At 41.9% G+C, this 24459-nt stretch overlaps 1 protein-coding gene across 2 annotated transcripts in view; it reads right to left on the bottom strand.

The window, feature by feature from the left end:
- tmie (transmembrane inner ear) overlaps positions 1-24459 on the bottom strand; it is an 84980-nt gene that overhangs the window by 38143 nt on the left and 22378 nt on the right. For both annotated transcript variants that reach the window (XM_073049107.1, XM_073049114.1), the window contains exon 2: positions 6178-6292. In XM_073049107.1, coding sequence (XP_072905208.1) covers positions 6178-6292 — 115 coding nt within the window. The remainder of the gene's footprint in view (positions 1-6177; positions 6293-24459) is intronic.

Below are 24459 nucleotides of genomic sequence, written 5' to 3'. Positions count from 1 at the left end.
TGTTGAATTTTGAGATAAATCTATTAATAAGGATCATATCTACAGTCAGGCAATGCAGACATTTGCTTCCATAAAAAAGATCAGCAGACCTCTTCTGGAAGGGTTGGGACTTGCATTTTTAATGCTCCCTTTGATCTTTCACCGTCCAGTATGGAGTTTAATGTTACATCATAACTACTACTGAAAACATTTACACAATGAGTCTTCTTTCTCTTACAAACAACTGAATGAGGGTGAAAAACTGCACCCAGCTTACTTAAAGAGATAGAAATACTTTGCTTCTGTTACAGCTGATGCTTTGAAGTGTATAAGTACAGTATGTTTGCCCTTCCATTATTATTGATTAGCTCAAAGGCAGTTTGTCTCTCAGCAGCATAATTGACACAGGATTATATCAGGGTTGGTCCCTTCTTTCACCAATAGCGATTGGAATGGTGAAATGAGGTTTTCTTTATGAAGACTGGACCTCATTTTTGAGTTAGGACGATTGGATCAGGCAATGACACTCAGTGCCTGACTGCATTTCCAGAACAATAAAACTGATGGAAGGAGAGCAGATTGGTACTAAATAAAAACTCTCCACACGTGTCTCCTCTGGGATTCCAACACCCAGCCTGAGGCAGTTTTTCAAAGGCTTTCAGATGGAACCTAGTTCCCAGTAATTCCCATGAATCATTGACTTCCCAAAATAAGAACCTAATTTCCCTCTACTGATTTGAATTCATGTTGACATCATACCTTTGGCTACAGTCGAAGAACTGAATGAAAACAAATAAATCAAGAATGTACTGTGTGTCAAGAACAGGTTTGAAGTGCTCCAATGTTAACAATCCTGTTGTGAATAGGCCTCATTTTCCTGTAGGAGTGTCTTCTCTATTCCATTTAGCAGACTACCACTTTGCAGCTTTTCATCTGTTTTCTTACTTTTGTAGCATTTGCAACAATCCACTGATTATTATACATAGCCAAACTTTTAACTTTAAGTTTATTCTATCTTAAAGAGGACTTAACCTTGAATTTCAGAAGTTCCTAAGCTGACAGCTGACATGGAGAGTGATTCCAGATTTTCAGTTGCCTTTGCATGGAAATCACATTTCCTCAATTCACTCTTGAGTGACCTAGTTCTAATTCTGAAATCGGATCCTTACATTCCACCAGCAGAAGTGCCTTTTCTATCATCATCCCAGCAATATAGATTGCTCTTTCATCTTTCTGACTGGAACAGATTTAGGAGGACTAGAAAGGGTATGAATTGTAAACTAAAGCTGAATTCTGATGGGATCTCCAGACTTTAGATTGTTGGCAGAGAATTACAGCAGTTTTCTTAGTCCAATAGTTTTATACAAACCCCTCATACAAATTCTTCTCCCTCCTGACATCTGGCAAAAGGTACCGAAGCATTTGGGCTCTCACGACCAGACTGTGCAACAGTTTCTTCCCCCAAGCCATTAGACTCCTTAATTCCCAGAGTCTAGTCTCTCTCTCTCACACACACACACACACACACACACACACACACACACACACACACACACACACACACACACACACACACACACACACACACACACACACACACACACACACACACACACACACACACACCACTCCCTTTGCAATTTTTGCTCATTTCTTTTTCAATTCCTGCTAAAACATTGTTTACATTTACATCATTTATTATTATATTGTAATTTCCCCTTTACTGTGCCTATTGTCTTCTTTATTAATTATTGTATTGTCTTGCACTGTTTTGTGCACTTTATGTAGTCCTACGTAGGTCTGAAGTTTAATGTAGTTTCATGTTGTTTCACATTCCTTTTTACGAAAGGAATAAATGATGATGACATTTTTCCTAAATTGGCTTAAATGCTCTTGGGTACATAAGATGAATTATTTGATTGAGGCTTTTAAATAATTAAAGAATTTGATGGGGAGATATAGAAAAAAAACCCATCTCCAATGAAACACAAAACAGGAGACATTTAAAAGTAAGACTTAGGCCACCAAGACAAATCTCAAGGAGAAATCAGGGAATCCTAGCCCTCATCCTCTCCCACTCTGGATAATATAAATAATGAATTAAGTGAGCATCAACTGTTTATTTTTTCCATTGATGCTGCCTGGCCTGCTGAGTTCCTCCAGCATTTTGTGTGCAATGAATAAATGGAGTTGGACTAGGTTAATGAAGGCATGGGTCAGTTCAAAATGTCAAGGTCTAGCAACACTGAATCTCCAGTAATGAGACTGATAAATACAAGAGGGATCATTTTCCCACTGCCCACAAACTAACACCCTAACCCACAAATGTTAGCAGAAACCCAAAACTCTGCTTCAAGAGAAGGATAGATGCTTCTGTTGAAGTATTCAATAACAAGGTCATTAGATTTTATTATCTGAGGGTATCAATGAAAAAGATGAGCAAGTAGGATTAAAATGCCAGTATCCAATTTAGGGATAGAACAGGTTCAAATAGGGTAAAACACGTCTCAATCCTAATTACACACAGTATACCAGTGGCAGTGAAGTTTCAATGAAGCACAGTCTGTCACACAGACCAACTTTACTTCAAAATTTAAGGCTCTGTTGTCACAACAGAGAAAGGAAAACATAATTTTTGTTTGTAACGAGTCAGTGATCTAGCTATCCTGGGAATACTGATAAGTGATCTTCCAGGGAGCATGCTGTCACCCTGTCCCCGAGCTTAACTGTAGAAGGGGAAGCAGTAATGAGTTGTCCTCTTGTATTCCTGCCGTAATCATTCTTAATGCTGTGCTGTGGAGTGATATCTGTCACCGCATGTTTGAGCTTCACTTCGATATCCTACCACCTCGACAAGGTCTAGTCTGATTCAAAGACTCATGTTCGTGATGAGAGCCCAGGGCACTGCCTGCTTTCTCCCAACCAGTCTCTGCCAGAGAAGGGAGATGCCAAGTGTAATTTATTTCCAAAGCAATTATGTTTCCAGTGAGACATACTGGCGTCAGGGCTGATCAGTAAGTCAGAATGACAATCTATCAAATTGTGCTGAATTTTCAAAGATTCAGTTTCAACAGAAACCCAGAAAGAATCTACTCCTACAAAGCTTCAGTAAGTAGGAGCCGGAAAAGGAGGGGGTGCCTTCCATTAGTTCTCCTGAGGAGTGCACTGCCTATTAGTTACCCCAGGTCACATAGAGAATGGCCTTATGCAATGTTTGACTTTCCCTGTGCTTCCAATTAACCACTCATCCTCAAGACTTGTACAAAAGTAAGGCAACATTGGATTAACCTTTCACACTAACACTGTTGTAGGCTGAATCAGAGGTGGTGACAAATCGCCATATTGGAAATCTGCTTGGATGGTGCTACAACAACCTCTCACTCACCATCAGCAAAACCAAAGAGCTGATTATTGATTGTAGGAGGAAGGAATCAGAGGTCCATGAGCCAGGTCTCATTAGGGGTTCAGAGTGGTGAGACTCCGTAACGTTAAATTTCTTGGCACTATCATTTTGGAGGATCTCTCCTGGTATCATATTGTAAATGTCATAACAAAGAAGGCATGGCAGTGTCCCTAATATCTTAGACGGTTGCGCAGATTTGGCATGTAACTGAAACTTCTATAGACGTGTAGTGGTTGCATCATGGCCAAATATGGAAAAGCCCACAAGAAGAAGTGGATACAGTAAAGTCCATCACAGGAAATTTCCCACTCCGCCAAGGCAGCACCCATCAGCAATGGCCACCACCATCCAGGTCACCTCGCTGCTGCCATCCAGAAGGAGGTTCAGGAGCTTTAGATTCCACACCAACAAGTTCAGGAACCGAACCTGGTTCAACCCTTCAACCATTAGGTTCCTGAACCAGCGTGGATAACTTCACTCACCTCAAACTTGCATTTGTACATTTGTCTTCTTTTGCACATTGATTGTCAGTCTTTGTGCGCAGTTTTTCATTGAATCTACTGTATTTCTTTATTTTACTGTGAATGTCTGCAAGAAAATGTATCTCAGGGTAGTATATGGTGACATATATGTACTTTGATAATAAATTTATTTTGAATTTTGAACTTTGAACACATCAACAGTCATTACTTAGTTTGAGAATTGGTTCGGTATAAAATAAAACACTCTCTAGTCTGTGCTATCAAATACTTAACATGGGAAAAGTACAAGAGGAATTATTGTCAACAGTCAGTACACCACGTCCTTAGATTCAATGAACCTGTCTGAGTTACATTACTGACAAATTCCACTCTGCTGGTGTCACAATGTGAAGTTAGATATATGCCACCATAAAAATTAACATGACAGCAAGGTGTTTAAATAGATTAGGCCTCAGTAGGAATTAGCCAGTGAATATAAAAAAAATGCTGATCATTTCTTGTAAAGTTGCTGCTCCAAGGCTCTATGATTAAAACCTGCAGCATTTATGCACAATGATCACTGCACACCAAAAATTAATTCATAAGCTGCTTTAGAACTTGTTCTCTGAAAATGTCAAGTCATCATGAATTAGCTTCATTAGTAGAATAAAATGTTTTACATAAGAAAAGAACCAGAGTCAACTTATAAAGTTATAAATTGAAGGCATGTCTGGATATATAATTGGAATGAAACCACGGAATTGGAGCACTTTTTATGACTTCAAAACATCTCAAAATGTCTCACAGATAATGAAGAAATTTTGAGGGTGTGGTGGGAAATTAAAGTTATGTAATTTTGTCCAGGGAAATGAGTGTTGGATGAGAGATAAGTATTGCCTGGGACACCACTTACTCCCCCACAGACAGCGCTATGAATTTCTACAGCCCCAAACAAATTCAGAGAGGGCCCATTAGAAAGATGTAAGACTGCGCTCTCTCCTGTTATAACTGAACCTCATATTCCCAAAACTCAATAGAAGCCTTTCATCTTTTGGGAGGCAAAGAAGACGATAGAAAATGCTGTCAGTCCAGGTGTGAAAAGGTGGAAGAGTGATAAGTGGAAACGGTTATGTTGGGCATGGGTGTGACAATGAATGTATTTTAATTTGTTACAAAGTTCAAAGTTCAAGTCCAAAGTAAATTTATTTTCAAAGTATGTATATGTCATCATATACTACCCTGAGATTCATTTTCTTGCAGACATTCACAGTAAAACAAAGAACTGCAACAGAATCATGAAAAATTACACACAAAGACTGACAACAATCAATGTCAAAAAGAAGTCAAAATGTGCAAATACAGAAAAAAATAATAAATAAAGTTGAGTGTATTATTAAAGTGTGGATGTTACAGTTACGCTGATTTTGCCTAATAGCCATAGACAAGAAATAGACTCCAGTGCAAAGGATTTCTTTGACTGGATCAAATTAAATTTAGGAAGCTGAGTTTACTCAATATTATGAGTTATAATATTTGCCCTGAGGTACTTTATCATAATTTACATATTAATTATTAAAGGGCCATCATTAATAAAGCTGCTCAAACTCGTAAATGTACCTACTCTATAGGACATCCATATAATAATGACATAATTCTATGAATCAATCCCCTTTGTTGTTTTCATAATTTCAGGTGTTATTTGGTTATTTTATACTTTACACATTTACTGCCTCTTAATTTACAGATACAATGATTCTGAACGTATGATTTAGAATCAAAAGGGAGAATGCTGCATTAGGGTGTACAATTGTTATTTTTCTTATATTGTCTTTGTAGTTTAACTTTGCTATGTTTGCATTTTTTTGTAATCACCTATACACACCCACACACATGTAATTGTTCAGTGAGTTTTTCAGCAATTACAATGCAGTTGTTTCTGTATTTTTTGAAGTTTTTAGTTTTTTTAGTTTTCTGTAGTAGATATCACACCACTTAAATCTGGCTATTTTATAGGTTAATGATTATCACTGGAATTTGGTTATCTCTGGACTGAGTATCAGATACCCATGGTGCCTTTTTCCTTTTCTATTTCCTTTGTTCTCTCAGCTTTTTTTTGTTCTTTTAACACTTAATAAAATGGCCGTAAGGAACACGTTTTATGTCTCATTCTCAACTTGCAAAGAACCTCTGGATTACACAATCAGTGGGATCCCACACCCCTCTTTTAAATATGTCAATGGGCTTGAAGTTCTGCGATACAGCAAATTTAATAACAGATAAGAGGGAAACAGGAACACCATAGCACTGGCCATATCTGGAATTACACTGACTTACTCACGGCCAAGATGAATATGGAGAAGACACCGACTACTTGCCAAAGTCGCAGACCCCAGAAAACCACGGTCTCCGATGTCACCGGGTCTGGCTTTTTAGGAGGAATTGTAGTAGACTAGGAAAGAGAAAGAATATCACTATGCAGTTTTGAATACATTCATTTTTCACTACAAAATGTAGAAGGCCTGCAAATACATTCACTTAGCAGGAAGCAATGTCAACTTTACAGCAATGTGGGAATGGATGTGGGAATATGAATCTACAGTACAACCCACTGGACGGATTCTGCAATACTATTACTTGAGGGGTTGACCTAAATCACAAATGAACTTACCCATTAAGTTCCATACTTCTTAACAGCCACCCTTTAAAGCAATGCTTTCTAGAGTGGAAATGTAAAATCTTACTGCTACAATTCCTTCCATTACCCACTCCTTTAATGCAATTGTCCTTAAATCTGTATATTGTAGCTTGCATTCTACCACTGGAATTACTTGTTCATTATTTACTTCATTTTGAAACCATTCAGAATTCTGAATAACTGTATGAAGTTTAATTTTAATTTTAATTCTGAGGGAAACAGTCCTAGCTTTTCCACTCTCTCTCCATAGCTGAAGCCTTTCATCCTTAGTACCTTCAGTACCATATGAACCAGTTTCTCCTGCTTTAACTGAGGTCTAACACATTATTTACAAAGAGTTGGCAAAAGTTTGCTTTAGTACTCATTTCCTCCATTATCAGTAAGTGGTTTTGAAACACCTTTTTGGCTCAACTTTTCATATACAAAGATTAGTACATGTATACCCTGCTACCGCACCCAAACTGAAATTGTCCTCCCAGTTCAATTCTCCCTTCTTCATTCTTCTAACCAAAACGTGTAACTCCTCTGTATTAAATTTTCAGATTGCACCCTAACCATTTCACAGGTTTGTGTACCTTAACTGTTATCTCCTTTGCTGTGATGTATTCTGATTTTTGCATGGTCAGCAGAATGCAAAATGCTGCCTTATGTCCAGATTATTAATTTATATCAAATGGACAAATGCTTCTTTGTAACTTTCTGTTTTTGCACATGGCTATTGTGAGAGAGGGCTTCTTCACTGAGATGCAGGGGAGATTTAAAGAAACAGAAGACCACTATAGAAACATAAGCAGAAAGAACACAAATAGGTTATAAGAAAACAAAAAAGAAACAAGGATGTTGGTGCCATAAGTTGTGATGAAAACCTGTAAAGATGGGGATGGTTTGGAGCGAATGGAATATTGTGTCTCGCTTGGAGCTTTAAAATATGTGAACACTTACAGTACCTGACAACACATACTTCTGGCCTGTACATTTAGTAACACCAACATATAGATTATTCTGTAGTTATATATCCACAAATTAGAGGAAAGGAGCTTCACTCAGTGGTAGGATTTTACAGACAGTGGCATCAGGGCATTATCTGTAAGTGGCATCCATTGAAACACATGAGGAAGCAAGGGTATTGTAGTTACCCAGTCTTGAGTCTCGTGTTTCAAGAGTCTGGTGTCAAACATGCAAGCACAGGTTACTGCTGTTACGTACCCCGTAACTGGGTCACTTACCAGCAAAGATAGAGAGGTCCGTTGAAGTCTGATGGTACTATTTTTAACAGTATTTATTGATTAAAAAAATACACAAAATAATGTCAATGCAAACATGCAGATAATATACATCGTCAATACTAAATCTAAAAGCGCGGGTATAATAATAATCAATAAGAAATAGCTCTATCGTTGTCTAGGGGATAATGTATTGTCTGATGGAAATATAAAAGTCACTCAGTTCATTCAAGCTGCAGCTTTTGGGGTTGGAGAGAAAGATGGGTTTAAAACTTGCCCAGTCCTTTTATGATGTCAATCCTTCGAGAGTCGTTGGGAGTTGGTTTCCCCGTTGTTAGCTAAAACCTTTCGGCCGTGGAAAAGGGCCCACCAATTCCAGGGCAAATGGAACCGGACACACGTGGCCTTTCCCCTGGTTTCTTGCTATTACGGGATCGCTGGCGTTTCTTCTGGTGCGTCTGCGGGGCTGTTCCCACAGACCCTCTTTTATCCTGACTCACAGGGTCTCAGATGTCAATCAGGTTGGGATGAGGCAATCCCTCCACCAACCTCCCCCTCGTTTCATTGCCTGGGGCGTCGATGCATCGTACAGGATGCAATACACAAGTCCGTCTCCAAGAGACAATAGCCGGCATCAATGGGTCCGCCTCTCGGAGGCCAAGACACATTCCAACGACTTGTGGATTCTGCATGTCTTTCTCTCATTTCCTGGGTCTCCTGAATGGATTCAATAGTGATCTTGCAATTCTCACAAAGGAGGGGGCTACCCCGCACCCTTCGGCCCCTCCGAGCTGTGGTACATTCATAACACCCCCTTTCTTCAAAGCGTTTTCACCAGCGGTGAAAACGAAGTAGTACAGAGTCTTACAGGATTTTAGAATCTAACACAATACAAAAGCTTTTCTCTTCACTACAGAGTAATACAGTTATACATTCAATTCAGTATCTAGATGGTTACCGATTACAATTGTCACTTCCTTTAATATCTTAACATCTTGTACCCTACTAAAGTCTTGTAGCATCAGACTCCAATTGAATAACCACCTATTTTTAGGTCTTATTTTTCTTTAGCCAACAAAACTAAAGAGTTGTGATCTTAGCTTACGGGTATACCACAACAGTTCATGCAAATACTAATCTTTATGTGGCTTTCAAACTCAACAGGCAGGCTTCCATGGGGGTTGTCTTTTATTATTCACAGGCTTTGTCGAAATCCCTTAAAACCGGTTTCTGCTATTTAAAAATGGCGTCCCCATTAACCCTCGCCTCTTTTCCGGTTAGTTCCCACGTGGGGAGCTTGGGTACCCTGGCGAAATAGGCTGTTGCCCGCTTCTTTCATAGGAGTTGTTTTATCAACACTGTGTCCCAAACTTAGACCATCTTCTGAATTTCCACCCAATTCTTTAATTTTACGCAAGTTGCTAGCTTTCTCTTCAGGACCCTTCAGGCTATTAGTTTTCAGTTCGAACTCTTTGTTCAAGCAGCATTTCAAATTCTGCCTTTTCACACCACACTCTGGAATAACAATAGCATGGGGGGGGGGCCCCGTCATCTTCCAACTCAACCTGTAAGTGATCCGCGGGTTTTAAATTTTTTTCATTCGATTTGGGAACTACATATTTCCCGTTTTCTTCAATGATAATATTCATCTCCCCACGTTTGATCTCCGCATTAACTTTTAACACACCTTCGAGCACAAACACCTGGGAACTCTCACTTCCCACTATTACCAAGGTTAACCCTTTCTTCACTGAACCAAGTCTATCTGACCCACAGGGACTGCATTCCTTTTCAACTGAATCAAATACCTCAGACTTTTTCTGAGCTCCATTACTAGGTTCAGTACCACGTGCATCCACATCTTGGACACACTCAAACGGGACATTTGCCTCTTCCAGGCTTTCAATACCCGTACCCGGTCCAAATTCTAAATTCCCCTGATTCTCCCAGCTGCTCTTTGGGCAACTCCCTTCTGGAGAAAATTCAACCCCGCGGGCTGTAACAAACTCATCTGCCAACCCAGCAGACTTCTTCAAGGTAAGGGCATCCTTTTCATCTAGGACTGCCCTCATTTCATTATCGGGAACACCTTTAGAATTTTCAACTTCTTCAAACAGTTCTGCCATACCAGACAGATCATCCATGTCCACCTCTGGACCTTTTAACAGCTCTATCTGTTTCTCATCTCCATTTCGTGCCTCTAGCACTTCATTCCTCGCTAAGGGCAGGTCTATCTCCTCTCCCTTACTCTCTTTCACTTTACTACCCTCTGTTTTACCACCCTCCAAACCCTCGTGGTACAGAGTCGGTAAAAACGTCTCGGCCAAATCGATACTGGCCTGATTTAAACTGCTCTCGTTCTCAGCTGCCTTTCTCGACATGCTGCGAGTGACCGCGCATGCGGGATAACTCTTAGAATCTAGGGGTGGAGCCTCAACGCTCACAGGCTGTTTTGTCAGCGTCATTGCCGACCAAACCCTACCACCGGCTAAATCGTTACCCAGAAGGACGTCCGCGTCAGTTCTCGGGAATTCTGATCGTACCCCCATTTCAACTGGTCCAGAGACTAGCTCACAATTCATAATGATTTTATGCAAGGACACCATTTCCGTCCCTTTGCCTATTCCTTTCACAGCTACCATTCCCGTCTTGCAACCAAAATCTAGTACCTTACTGCTGATCAATAATAGTTCTGCCCCCGTGTCTCTCCAGATCCGTACTGGAACTGGGGTGCCTCCCTCCCGCACAGACATGGTTCTGTTTGACATACAAGTCTCAGACCCTTCTCGTACTCTGTCTACCCGGGGCTCTCTTGTCGATTTACTGATTACCACGGCACATCCGATAGGGACGGCTGCTTTCCCTTTTCCTGTCTCCTTCCTCGGAGCAAAGCACCGAGATGCAATATGCCCCCCCTTTCCACAATTAAAACAGGTCAAGCCCGGAAATCTCTGGCCGTCTTGCCTTTCCCCCTCCATCTTACCACTAGCTCCCGGCGGGACGTCTGCCTCAGCCGGCGGGCTTTCTCGATCGTTCCCACGGTCTCTCTGGGAACTTTTATTCGAGGAAAACTTTGTCTTGTGGGTTAGGGCATATTCATCTGCGAACCTAGCAAATTCTGAGATGGACTTTTCGGCTTCTCATTCAAATACATCCGGATATCCTCCAAAACACAACCTTTAAATTTCTCAATCAGAATTAACTCCCTGAGATGCCAATAATCCTCTTCCACTATCTCTGCTGTGCACCAATGGTCCAAGAGCACACCCTTCTCATAGGCAAACTCGGTATACGCCTGATTCCACCCTTTCTTTAAATTTCTGAACTTTTGTCTATACGCTTCAGGTACTAGCTCATAACTCCGGAGAATGGCCGCCTTTACTTTGTCATAACTCTCCTCCTCTTCCTCCTCCATGGACAACACCGTATATGCCCGCTGTGCCTTCCCTTTTAACATACTTTGTAACAACGCCACCCATTGATCTCTGGGCCACTTCTGATTCACTGCCACCTTTTCAAAAAGCAAGAAATAACAATCAACATCCGTCTCCTCGAACGGAGATACTAACCTCAACTCCCGACTAACATTAAACCACTCCTCTTGGTCTGACCCCTGAACTCGTTGCTCTTGCCTTAACTTCTCCATCTCCAAGTCATGTTTCCTCTGTTTCTCTGCCACTCTCTCCTTCTTGGCCCTTTCCTTCTCATTCTTGGCCCTTTTCTTCTCTTTCTCAGCTCTTTCTTTCTCCTTCTCAGCTGCTTCCAGCTGTTTTAACTGAAGTTCATGCTCTCTTTGCTTCTCAGCTCTGTCCTGCTCCCGTTTCACCTCTAACTCCTTTAGCTGGAGCTCATGCTCCCTTTGTTTGTCGGCTCTTTCTTTCTCCTTCTCAGCTGCTTCCAGCTGCTTTACCCTAATTTCATGTTCCAACCTTAATTTCTCCAACTCTAACTGAGCCGTCCCACCAGCTGGTACCTTTTCAGGGATATTTTCCAATACCTCAGCTGTAAACACATTCTTCCCAATATAATACTGAGTTATTGCCCTTCGCACCTCCCGCTTTTTCATTGACAACCCTCTGCGAGGGTTTAAACCCTTCGCCAAATTTATCAAGTCTGATTTGGTGGCCGCCTCCAGCGCCTCCAGAGTCGGGTTTTCTATAAATTCCCCCACGTCCATCTTTGCTGGTTTCCCATCTGGCTACCCGCGCAACCAGATCCAAGTTTGGACTTACAAGCCCGATTCACTGGCTCCCCAATTTGGTGTCAAATCCTGGGACGAGAACCCCAATTGTTACGTACCCCGTAACTGGGTCACTTACCAGCAAAGATAGAGAGGTCCGTTGAAGTCTGATGGTACTATTTTTAACAGTATTTATTGATAAAAAAAAATACACAAAATAATGTCAATGCAAACATGCAGATAATATACATCGTCAATACTAAATCTAAAAGCGCGGGTATAATAATAATCAATAAGCAATAGCTCTATCGTTGTCTAGGGGATAATGTATTGTCCGATGGAAATATAAAAGTCACTCAGTTCATTCAAGCTGCAGCTTTTGGGGTTGTAGAGAAAGACGGGTTTAAAACTTGCCCAGTCCTTTTATGATGTCAATCCTTTGAGAGTTGTTGGGAGTTGGTTTCCCCGTTGTTAGCTAAAACCTTTCGGCCGTGGAAAAGGGCCCACCGATTCCAGGGCAAATGGAACCGGATGCACGTGGCGTTTCCCCTGGTTTCTTGCTATTACGGGATCATTTGCGTTTCTTCTGGTGCGTCTGCGGGGCTGTTCCCACAGACCCTCTTTTTATCCTGACTCACAGGGTCTCAGATGTCAATTAGGTTGGGATGAGGCAATCCCTCCACCAACCTCCCCCTCGTTTCATTGCCTGGGGCGTCAATGCATCGTACAGGATGCAATACACAAGTCCGTCTCCAAGAGACAATAGCCGGCATCAATGGGTCCGCCTCTCGGAGGCCAAGACACATTCCAACGACTTGTGGATTCTGCATGTATTTCCCTCATTTCCAGGGTCTCCTGAATGGACTCAATAGTGATCTTGCGATTCTCACAAAGGAGGGGGCTACCCCGCACCCTTCGGCCCCTTCGAGCTGTGGTACATTCATAACACTGCTCAATGTTTGGGAGTAATGAGGACCTCAATTATGTGGATACTGGCTTGGCTCATGTTGGTTTGTTTATCCCTTCAGTGCATTTGGGAGAGTTTTGTGGAGGCATCGCTGGTGGTTTTATCCCCCAGTGCCTTGATGTGCTTTGCAGGAGGTAGTCCAAGTCTCAGAATGATATAAGAGGGCAGGGATCACTCTTGAAAGTGGACTCATTGTTAGGTCTGAGATCTTGATCTTCAAATACCTTTCCCTCAAATGGCCAAAAGATGTGTTTGCACATGAATGGCATCATCTTAAAAAAATGATCACTTACATCTGTAGTTTTTTATAGTAAGTAGAGAGGCTAAGAAGGGCTTTGACAGATTAGGAGAATGGGCAATACATGGCAGATGTATTGGAATACAGTATTGGGAAGTATATGGTCATGCACTTTGGTTGAAGAAATGAAAGGGTTGACTTTTTTTTCTAAATGGAGAGAAAATACATAAAAGACTGAGGTGCAAAGGGACGTGGGAGTTCTTGTGCAGGATTCTCTAAAGGTTAATTTGTAGGTTGAGTCTGTGGTGAGGAAGGCAAATGCAATGTTAGCATTAATTTCAAGAGGACCAGACCATAAAAGCAAGGGTGTGATGTTATAAAGCACTGGAGAGGCCTCACAAGGAGTATTGTGAGCAGTTTTGGGCCCCTTATCTTAGAAAGGATGTGCTGAAACTGGAGAGGGTTCAAAGAGGTTGATTCTGGAGTTGAATGGCTTGTCATGTGAAAAGCATTTGATGGACTCCGGGCCTGAATTCACTGGAATTCAGAAGAATGAGGGATGATCTCATTGAAACCTATCAAATGGTGAGAAAGGCCTTGATAGAGTGAATATGGAGAGGATGTTTCCTATAATGGGAGAGTCTAAGACCAGAGGACACAGCCTCAGAATATAGGGGCATCCTTTTAGAACAGAGATGAGGAGGAATTTCTTTAGCCAGAAAATGGTGAATCTGTGGAATTCTTTGCTATAGGAAGATATGGGGGCCAAGTCTTTATGTATATTTAAAGGAGAGGTTGATAGATTGTTAATTGCTCAGGGCATGAAGGGATATGGGGAGAAGGCAGGAGACTGGGGCTGAGAGCAAAATTGGATCAGCCATGATTAAATGGTGGAACAGACATGATAGGCCAAATGGCCTAATTCTGCTCCTATATCTTGTGGTCTGTCTTTGTTGAGAGGTGGTCCACATTTTTCATTGTTTTTACATGAATCTTTCGTATTGGGAAAAGCAGTGATGTTGGTAGAGGACTTTTGGTCTTGGTGAATATTGTGTGCAAGCTCTGTCCTCTTGTCTGTTTTATGATCAAGTAGATGTCTTGAAGCTCAGCCTCTGAGCACACACAAGCTCATGCAACATATGAACTTCACTACTGAAATCAAGATAAACCTGGTTCTGCAGTACACAGAATGGAGGTTGAACTGTCATTCCAAAGATCAGCTCCATTCTCACAGGAAGATTGTTGGAAGTGAGATGCAACATTATGCTTTTTGATATGAATGGCTGCGATCAACAAAAGGACTTTTATCTACAAGCTATTGACTATGAACAGTGACTGGAGAACTTGTACAATTGGGATTACAGATGTAAAATCTGGGCACACACTTGCTAAATATATCTCTCTTATGTAGTTATTTTCCCTTTCTGCTTGCTCTTCTTGCCTGCTTTTTTTGACTGCTCTTTTATCCCTGTGACTAGATTTTTTTCCTCCCTGGTGTTCCTCCAGTCACTTTTGCTTTTAGCATGCTCCTCTGCTTTTCATGAAAAATGCACGAGTTGTTGTGGATAATTACACATGCTATCAAAGTGAGACAATCTGACAATTATTGCATGTGATAATATATAATAACATATTTGGAAAAGTATAAATGTTAATTGTTTTAATCATAGATAATAAATGTTTAAAGTTTCAATAGAAGAAAACAACTTAAATACAAGAAATGTATGATAGAAGTGCCAATTTAAGAGTGTGGTGTATAATTAAGATGCTTTTAGCCAGTTATTGCTGAGCATAGTCTGAACTTGAACACTTAATGGTGAAATTATTATTCTGGTTCTTTCAATTCTCCTTCTTCTTGGTTACAAGTTCTTCCTCTATTTTGTATTTAACTATTGAAGTTTCCTCCGACAGCAGTGCTTAGCCAGAAGAGTTGCTGCGTTACTGTTCCAGTGACACAAGTTCACTCCCGGTCTCCAGTTCTCCATAGTCTCTCTGTATGTGTTTGCCAAGGTTTCCTCCAAGTGCTCTAGTGTCAGCTCACATCCTAAAGACACATTGTCTGGGTGGTTAATTGGTCACTATAAATGGCTGCAGGTGCATGTACTGTAGGTGAGTGATAGAATCTATGGAAAGTTGATAGGAACATGAAGAGGATAAAATGTGATTAGTACATAATTAGTCTGGCTGGATGCTCGATGGATGGTGGAGATTCGGTGTGCTGAAGGAACTGCTTGCATGGTATAACTCTATGACTACTGATTTAATGACTGCTATTCCAATAATATTGGGACGTGGGACTGGAAACTTGACTAGGTTGGACATTTTTCTGTTCCCTAGCCAAATGAAGAGTAAAATCAAAATTCCTAGTGCACTTAACTGATAATTCGATGCTTTCACCTGCATGACATGTGTACACATGGGGGATGGTGGGCATATAGCAGTGATATTGGCTGTCATAGAGTGCTCATTTGAAATTTCTCCTGAAGCATTGATTGGACCTTAATCAAGGTCTGATCACCAGGTTACTGCATGAACACATCAGAAGATTCTTTGGAGGGGATTGGTCATTAGTGCTCCTACCTCACAACTCCAGGGACCTGGGTTCAGTTCTGACCTCAGGTCCTATCTGTGTGGATTCTATACATTCTCCGTGAGACCGTATAGGTTTCCTCCACAATCCAAAGGCGTGCTGTTATGTTAACTGGCGGCTGGAAATTATCCTTTAATATAGGGAAGTGGCAAAAGAACCGAGGGGTAGTTGATGAGCATGTGAGAGGGAATGTTTTAGGACTGATGGGGTTTCTCTGCAGGAAGCTGACCTGTACCCTGCAGGCCGAACAGCCTCGTTCTGCTCAATGGCGATTAGGAATTGATTTATTGGTGTCACGTATACCGAAGCTGACTATGCCATCCAGACAGATCACTTCACAACATCTGTACATCAAAGCAGTACAAAGCAAAACCAGAATGCAGAATACCGTGTTACAGTTATACAGAGGAAGTGCATAGTAGGAAGACAATAAGGTACAAGGTAGAATGTGAGGTCAAGGGTCCATCTAATTGTACAAGATCTTCTTTCAATAGTTTTGTAACAGCAGGATAGAATCTGTCCTTGAGCCTGGTGGAATTCTCTTTCAGGCTTTTTTGTAATTTTCTATTCGAGGGGGGAGGACAGACGAGAGACTGTACAGGGTGATCTTACTGAAATTCATTGAACGATGAAAGGCCCTGGTAGAGTGGATGTGGAGAGAATGTTTTCTATGGTGGTAGAATCTCAGAGCAGATGACACAGCCTCAGATTAGAGGGGCATCCTTTTAAAATGGAAATGAGGAGGAACTTTAGCCAAGAGTCAGTGGAATTCTTTGCCACAGGCAGCTGTGGAGGCCAAGTCTTTATGTATATTTGAGGCAGAGGTTGATAGATTCTTGATTGGTCAGGGCATGAAGGGATATAGGGAGAAGGCAGGAGATTGGGGCTGAGAGGAAAACTGGATCAGCCATGATGAAATGGTGGAGCAGATTCAATAGGCCAAATGGCCTAATTCTGCTCCTATATCTCATGGTCTCATGGTCCACCAGAGAAAGCAGGACTACGCTCTATCCGCCAGAGAAATCTCCCAGTGGCACTCCCATTCCTGTTCTGATATGTCTATCCATGGCCTCCTCTACTGTCAAGATGAAGCCGCACTCAGGTTGGAGGAACAACACCTTATATACTGGCTGGGTAGCCTCCAACCTGATGGCATGAACATTGACTTCTCTAACTTCTGTTAATGACCCCATCCCTGATATATTTAGTTTTTTTCTCCCCCTCCTTTTTTATCTCTCTTTCTGCCCATCACTCTGCCTGTTCTCCATCTCCCTCTGGTTCTCCCCTCCCCCTTTCTTTCTCCCTAGACCTCCCATCCCATGATCCTTTCCCTTCTCCAGCTCTGTATCCCTTTTGCCAATCATCTTTCCGGTTCTCAGCTTCACCCCACCCCCTCCGGTCTTCTCCTATCATTTCGCATTTTCCCCTCTCCCTGCTACTTTCAAATCTCTTACTATCTTTCCTTTCAGTTAGTCCTGACAAAGGGTCTCGGCCCGAAACGTCGACAGTGCGTCTCCTTATAGATGCTGCCTGGCCTGCTGTGTTCCACCAGCATTTTGTGTGTGTTGCTTGGATTTCCAGTATCTGCAGATTTCCTCGTGTTCTTCAGCTTTAATGTGCAAATGAATGAGTCTAGATGCCTGTAGCAAACAAGTTTGCCTGATTACTCTCCATAGCCAATAGCCTTCAGTAACTTAACAGTTCATAGAAGGGCAGAGGGGCAATGTTTATAATGCTTTTTATTGTGTCCCTTGTGTTCTTGACTCCAAAAGAACTTTAGAGTGTTCACAGTTCTACCTGAGTGAACACAGCAGTAATGCATGCATTGAGATAACCTGGTGAGAAAACGGATCCTTAAGTTTGTTGTTGGCAGCATTGGCTGAGGGAAGGAATGTTGGGCTGTGCACAGAACATTTGGCTCTCCTACAAGATGCCTCCTAATCAAAATAGCTGTTCTTCAATGCGGAGACTTCAGGTAAGTAGCAGAATGATGAGAGGGGTGGGAAATTATAAAGAGGGGGAGACAGACAGATAGAGTGACAGACAGAAAGGTAGGGTGGGAAATGACAAAATGTGAAAAGAGAAGCAGTAAGCACCTGGCTCACTGAGCCATCTCCACCATTTATCAACTTCATATCTGATGTATCTCAATCACATTGAACAATGTCTGTTTTTATGAACCCAGTGACTGAACCTCTGGAGAAGAATATTCTGAAGGTTTGTTACCTTCTCTGTGAAGAAATGTTGTTTTCCTCTCTGCTAACTGTCCTTCCCTTTATTTTGAGACGATGACCTCAAATCTCGTCAGTTAGGGGTAACATACACCCTGTCAAACCATGCAGGAATTTTATAAGGTTTAATGGGAACCCCTGTTATTCATTTGAATTGTAAAACAGGCCTAGTTTAGACAATCTTTCCTTATAAGGCAAACCTGCTGTGCCTTGAACCTGTGTAATAAAACTTTCCTGTACTCCTACTATGGCCAGTAAATTCTTCCTTAGATCAGGGGATAAAAACTGAATACAATATATACAGAACGGATCCAAGGGGACATTGCTTTGTGGATCGGGAACTGGCTTGCCCACAGAAGGCAAAGAGTGGTTGTAGACGGGTCGTATTCTGCATGGAGGTCGGTGACCAGTGGTGTGCCTCAGGGATCAGTTCTGGGACCCTTACTCTTCGTGATTTTAATAAATGACCTGGATGAGGAAGTGGAGGGATGGGTTGGTAAGTTTGCTGATAACAGAACGGTTGGGGGTGTTGTGGATAGTGTAGAGGGCTGTCAGAGGTTACAGCGGGACATTGATAGGTTACAAATCTGGGCTGATGGAGTTCAACCCAGATAAGTGTGAAGTGGTTCATTTTGGAAGGTCAAATATGATGGCAGAATATAGTATTAACGGCAAGACTCTTGGCAGTGTGGAGGATCAGAGGAATCTTGGGGTCCGAGTCCATAGGACACTCAAAGCAACTGCGCAGATTGACTCTGTGGTTAAGAAGGCATACAGTGTACTGGCCTTCATCAATCGTGGAATTGAATTTAGGAGCTGAGAGGTAATGTTGCAGCTATATAGGACCCTGGTCAGACCCCACTTGGAGTACCGTGCTTAGTTCTTGTTGCCTCACTACAGGAAGGATGTGGAAACCATAGAAAGGGTGCAGAGGAGATTTACAAGGATGTTACCTGGATTGGGGAGCATGCTTTATGGAAACAGGTTGATTGAACTTGGCCTTTTCTCCTTGGAACGACGGAGGATGAGAGGTGGTCTGATAGAGGTGTATACGATGATGAGAGGCATTGATTGTGTGGATAGTCAGAGGCTTTTTCCTAGGGCTGAAATGGCTGCCACAAGAGTGCATAGGTTTAAGGTGCTGGGGAGTAGGTACAGAGGAGATGTTAGGGGTAAGTTTTTTACTCGGAGAGTGGTGAGTGCATGGAATGGGCTGACGGCAGCAGTGGTGGAGGCGGATAAGATAGAGTCTTTTAAGAGACTTTTGGATAGGTACATGGAGCTTAGAAAAATAGAGGGCTATGAGTAACCCTAGTAATTTCTAAGGTAAGGACATGTTTGGCACAAATTGTGGGCCAAAAGGCTTGTATTGTGCTGTAGGTTTTCTATGTTTCGAATATTTCAAATACAGTTCCACCAAGACTATATAATATGGAAAAATCCTGCGCTTACATCCTCTCACACTAAAGACAACCGCACCATTTACCTTCCTAATTATTTGCAATGCCTCTGCCTGTTGGCTTTCGGTGACTTGTATACAACACCCAGGTCCTGCCTAATCGGCACAGTTCTATCACTCAACATTGAAAAAATACCCTGCTTACCTATGCTGTGCATCATCCCGCACCCCTCCTTTCTGTACTGCATGTGCCATGTCTTCAATCACTCACTTATCCCTTGATATTTCTTCACACCCTTTTCACTACCCACAATCCTAAATGGTTTTGTATTCTCCAGAAGCTTGGAAAATGCCATTTCATCCCCTTAGACAATTTAGATTGTGAAGAGTCGAGGCCTCAGGACTAATTGATGCAGTATCCCACAAGTATTTTAGATAGATCTCTTTATTTCTACTCTTTTGTTCTTCTTCTTCAATTCTCAGCCCAGATCAGAAATCTTCCCCCGTCTTGGGTGCTCTCCCCTCCTGTGTAGAACTTTATGGAAAATGGAACGTTGAAAGGGAAAACAAAGGCAGGTGCTAAAGAGCTGTTGAGGGAGAGATATAAGGCAGAGGCTGGAGGAGACTAAGAGGGTCAGAGAGGGGAGGAAAAGGATGGTGAAGCTATGATGTGAGGGGACTTAAACAACTGAGGGAAGACAAGAAGATAGCAAGGGGAGGGAAGTGGAAGGTAGTAATTACTCGCAATATTTTAAGATGCAAAAGGAAATGGGAAAGGAAAAACAGTAAAACTTTGAACTAAAAAAGACAAAGAAATAAAAACAGAAAATGCTGGAACCCTCAGGGAGGCAGGCAGCATTTGTTGAAAGAAGCAGTGTTGTTGTTTCAGTTTAAGAACCCCTTGTCTTCATCTTCCGATAAAGTTCTCCCAAGCAGAACTTCTTTCTGCCTGACCTGCTGACTGTTATGGATTTTCAGCATGGACAGTTTCTTGATAATCATCTCATGGATGAGATTGTTTAAAAATGTTCAACCACCTTTAGCAAATGTTCTGCTCCTGCCACCTGTTGGCCAAGAATAGTACTACGGACATCTATAACTCTTTATCACCTTTCCAGCTCTTTCCACCCCCTCCTGTCTTCTCCTATCATTTTGGATTTCCCCCTCTCCCTCCTACTTTCAAATCTCTTACTATCTTTTCTTTCAGTTAGTCCTGATGAAGGGTCTCGGCCCAAAACGTCGACAGTGCTTCTTCCTATAGATGCTGCCTGGACTGCTGCGTTCCACCAGCATTTTGTGTGTGTTGCTTGAATTTCCAGCATCTGCAGATTTCCTCGTGTTTGTGTTATCTTATTTAGCTGGGTCACTGCCATAGAGCCTTGCCTCTTCTAGCATCCATCCTGTAGTTTGATCAGTTAGTACCCATTCAGGTGCGAGAGTAGGCCAGCTCCTGCTCCAGGTTAGCAAAATGACACTTTTTATGGGACATGGGGGTTTGAGGTGGACTGAGGTTTGTGCCTCATTTAAAGAAGTGCGATTGTGGTACTTTGGATTTCTGACAACTCTCCAGGTAAACAAGTGTAAGGCTGCAACTCTGTCCGAAGGCCTCAGGTTAAACCAGAGTCGAGGGCTTCAGCTGGAGCTGAAACACGAGCTCAACGTTTTAGAAACAGCTTCTTTCCCTCCATCATCAGATTTCTGAACTGCCCATGAACCTAAGAACACTGCCTCACAAATTTTCTCTCTTTTTGCTCTGTTTATTTATTTATTTATTTGTTTGTTTGTTTGTTTATTGTTATTAATATTTCTTATTGTAACTTATAGTCCATTTTATATATTACACTGTACTGCTGCTGCTAGGTAACAATTTTCACAACATACAGTACGTCAGTGATTAGAAACCTGATCCTGATTTTCTACAGGAAAGAAGCAGGCCCCATGACCCTGAGTCCATGCTAAGCATCAGGCAACTAGGCCGGCTGGTGGCACAATGGCATTAGCGCCGGACTCCCGAGCGAAGGCTCCCGAGTTCGAATCCAAGTCGGGTCACCCCCGAGCACGCTTTCCATCCGTACCGGGTTGAGCGTTGAGCCTCTCGGCCTCGTAAAAAAAAACCAAGGGTCGAGTCAGGAACGTTCATATTATGCCCCGATTAATCCGAAAGGACACCAATCCTGACAAGAATGATGACTGTCTGGTGCAACACGCTAAAAAAAGTCAAGCAACTATTTATACTAATCTCATGTTATTTTGCTACAAATCCGGCTGGATTCCACAATTTACCTATTCATGGAGCATTTTACAGTCAGCAATCAACCTACCAAACTGTAGGTGTTTAGGTGTGGGAGAAACAGGAAAACCCAGTGGCACCCCGTGTGTTCGTGCCCTGTGGCACCCCGTGTGTTCGTGCCCTGTGGCACCCCCTGTATTCGTGCCCTGTGGCACCCCGTGTGTTCGTGCCCTGTGGCACCCCGTGTATTCGTGCCCTGTGGCACCCCGTGTGTTCGTGCCCTGTGGCACCCCGTGTATTCGTGCAAACTCCCTACAGGCAACGGTGGTCAGGATTGAACCTTACAGACAACAGCTCTGCTCGCTCGGCTACCGTGCGGCCCAGAAAAAACAGGATTCATGCCGGAGAGGACCTTTGGTTTTACATTTAGTAATACATTTAAAAATTAGCTTAGTAACTATCAAATACATTAATACCATGGCCAAGAAAGCTCATTAATGCCTCTGTTTCTTCAGGAGACAAGTTAGTCTCCTCTCCCGCTCAGCAGAAGATACACAAACCCTGTGAAAGCACATACCACAGGCTCAAGGAAAGTTCCTACACCGCTGTTATAAAACTATTGAATGCTTGGCTAGAATGATAAGATGGACTCTTGATTTTACAGTCTTATTATGATCTTGCATCTTATTGTTTACTGGCACAGCACTTTCTCTATTACACTTTATTTTGCACTCTATTATTGTTTTAGCTTGTAGTCCCTCAAACCACTGTGTAATGATTTGAACTGAATGAACAGTATGCAAGAGAGGTTTTTAACATTATCTTGGTATATATTACAGTAATAAACTCATTCCAACTCCAATTCATTAGCAACTTTCAGAGCTACGCGAGTATACACATAGTCAGGCCTACTTAAGGCTTAGCCTCCCTTACTAGGAAGTGCAAGGAATTCGTTATTTGTTTCAGAGGCAAGGCCTGGACTCCTGTACTTCAGATGTAGCTGGCAGAACATTTCTGATGTCCTCACACAGTTTATAAAATGGCCACAGCATCAATGAATTCCTAAGTCAAAGTGTGATTTTTTTTCCTTTTAGGCAGGTCATATCAGACCATAGCTGATGTGGATAATTTCACTTTCCATGATAAAAATCTCTTCACGTCACAGTCAGAGCAAACTAATAAAGGAGATCAGTACAGGAAGTTTTAGAACAGCTTATCAATGGGTTATGTTCCACTTGTAATAACAATATTTAAGCTTATCTGGATTTAGATTATCACTACATCATCTTGAAGCTGCAAGATTGTTGTAGCAGTAGATGCTTTCATTTAACTGTGGCTTATACAGTGTATGTTTCCTGATGGACTCTATGAAACGATGCAAGTGTAAAAGAGAGAGGTGTATGGTGCAAGGGGAGTCCAGGCACTCACAATTGTGGGCAATTCAGAGTCCTACTGCAGACCTGAGCACAAGCTCTATTCTGATGTAAGTGCAGTGGTGAGTGGATGCTCAAATGGCTGATTTACCCACTGTCAGACGAGATGATAAGCTGAAAAGCCTCCTTGACCTCACAGCTGGCTGTCACAATCTCAGGTTCAAAGTTCAAAGTTCAATTGTCATTCAACCATACATGAATACCCATGAACACAGTCAAATGAAACAATTTTAGTCCAAGGCCGAAGTCCAAAACACTGTACCGACATACATACAGAGCACGAGGTGCATAGAGCACTTACGGGATAACAGTATCCTCTGGTATTGTTTCAAGAAGAGCAGGATATTCCCTTTGTACCCTTCAACAACATTGTCCTTCAGCTAGATTCACTTACACTAATGGTTTGCTCCTTTGATTCATTCCTGTTGTACACCATGCATTTCATGAGTGATTACAATTCAAAGATACAGAATCAATGATAAAGGAATTGGAGAAATCTTTAGGTGAAAAGTGCTATATAAATAGGATCTAGAAATTTGATAGGAATCTGAAAGGAGAGGAGAGTGGCCAGGTGGGTAGGAAAGGTAAAGGGCTGCAGAGGAAGGACCCTTCAAACCAGTCACTGATTAAGTCGATGGTAAGCAGCTAAGTGGCTGAGTGAGAGCTCTTCTTTGCTGTTCTCTCTGATGGGAGCACATTCAGCTTACTAATAAGATCTCTTAGTGCCCATCAACACTGGATCTGTCACGTAAGGAAGAAGTACTTAGAGCATTTAATGAAATATACCCAAAGACAAAGACGATTAAATTAGAATAAAAGGCAAACCTTCCCCTCTCTGGTATTTATTTGCCTTGAATCCTACTAATAAATGTCACTGTTGACCTTTGTCACTTCCATTTTGCTTTCACTCCCAATTAACCACCGTTCGTGGAAATACAGCTGTGGGATATAGTTAAGATTGTTTTAATTAATTCCTCAAATTAGAATGATATTGCTAATTAATATATCTGAATTACCTCTCTAATTTCTCAACTACATTCCAGACAATGGTGATGTTTTCTGAAAGTGCATATTTTTACAAGCTAAATGACAGCACTCAATTCCATCACATGCCATCTCCCTGCCAAGTCTTGGGTTTCCACTCTTGTTACCCCTTTGTGCAGGTAAATAGAAATCTAAGGGGAGCTGATGGGCATGAGAGAGAGAGAGAGAGTCCCAGGGGGACAGGGAAATAAGAAGGGGAATGGGAATAATGGGATTATTCTGCTGACGGTCTGTATGGACCTAATCAGATCAATGGACCCCCTGTGTGTCATAATAAATAAGTAAATTGAAGGTGGCAGTATGTGAGCAAAAATTTCCATATTGGAAGGAAGGTGCCATTATCTTTGATCCCTTGGTACTATGTTGGATAAGGTCAAAGCCTGTGA

The sequence above is a fragment of the Hemitrygon akajei genome, chromosome 1, assembly GCF_048418815.1.
Source record: "Hemitrygon akajei chromosome 1, sHemAka1.3, whole genome shotgun sequence".
NCBI lineage: Eukaryota > Metazoa > Chordata > Chondrichthyes > Myliobatiformes > Dasyatidae > Hemitrygon > Hemitrygon akajei.
The sequence above is the reverse complement of the archived record's forward strand: the minus strand, read 5'-3'. Positions and strand labels throughout refer to the sequence as shown.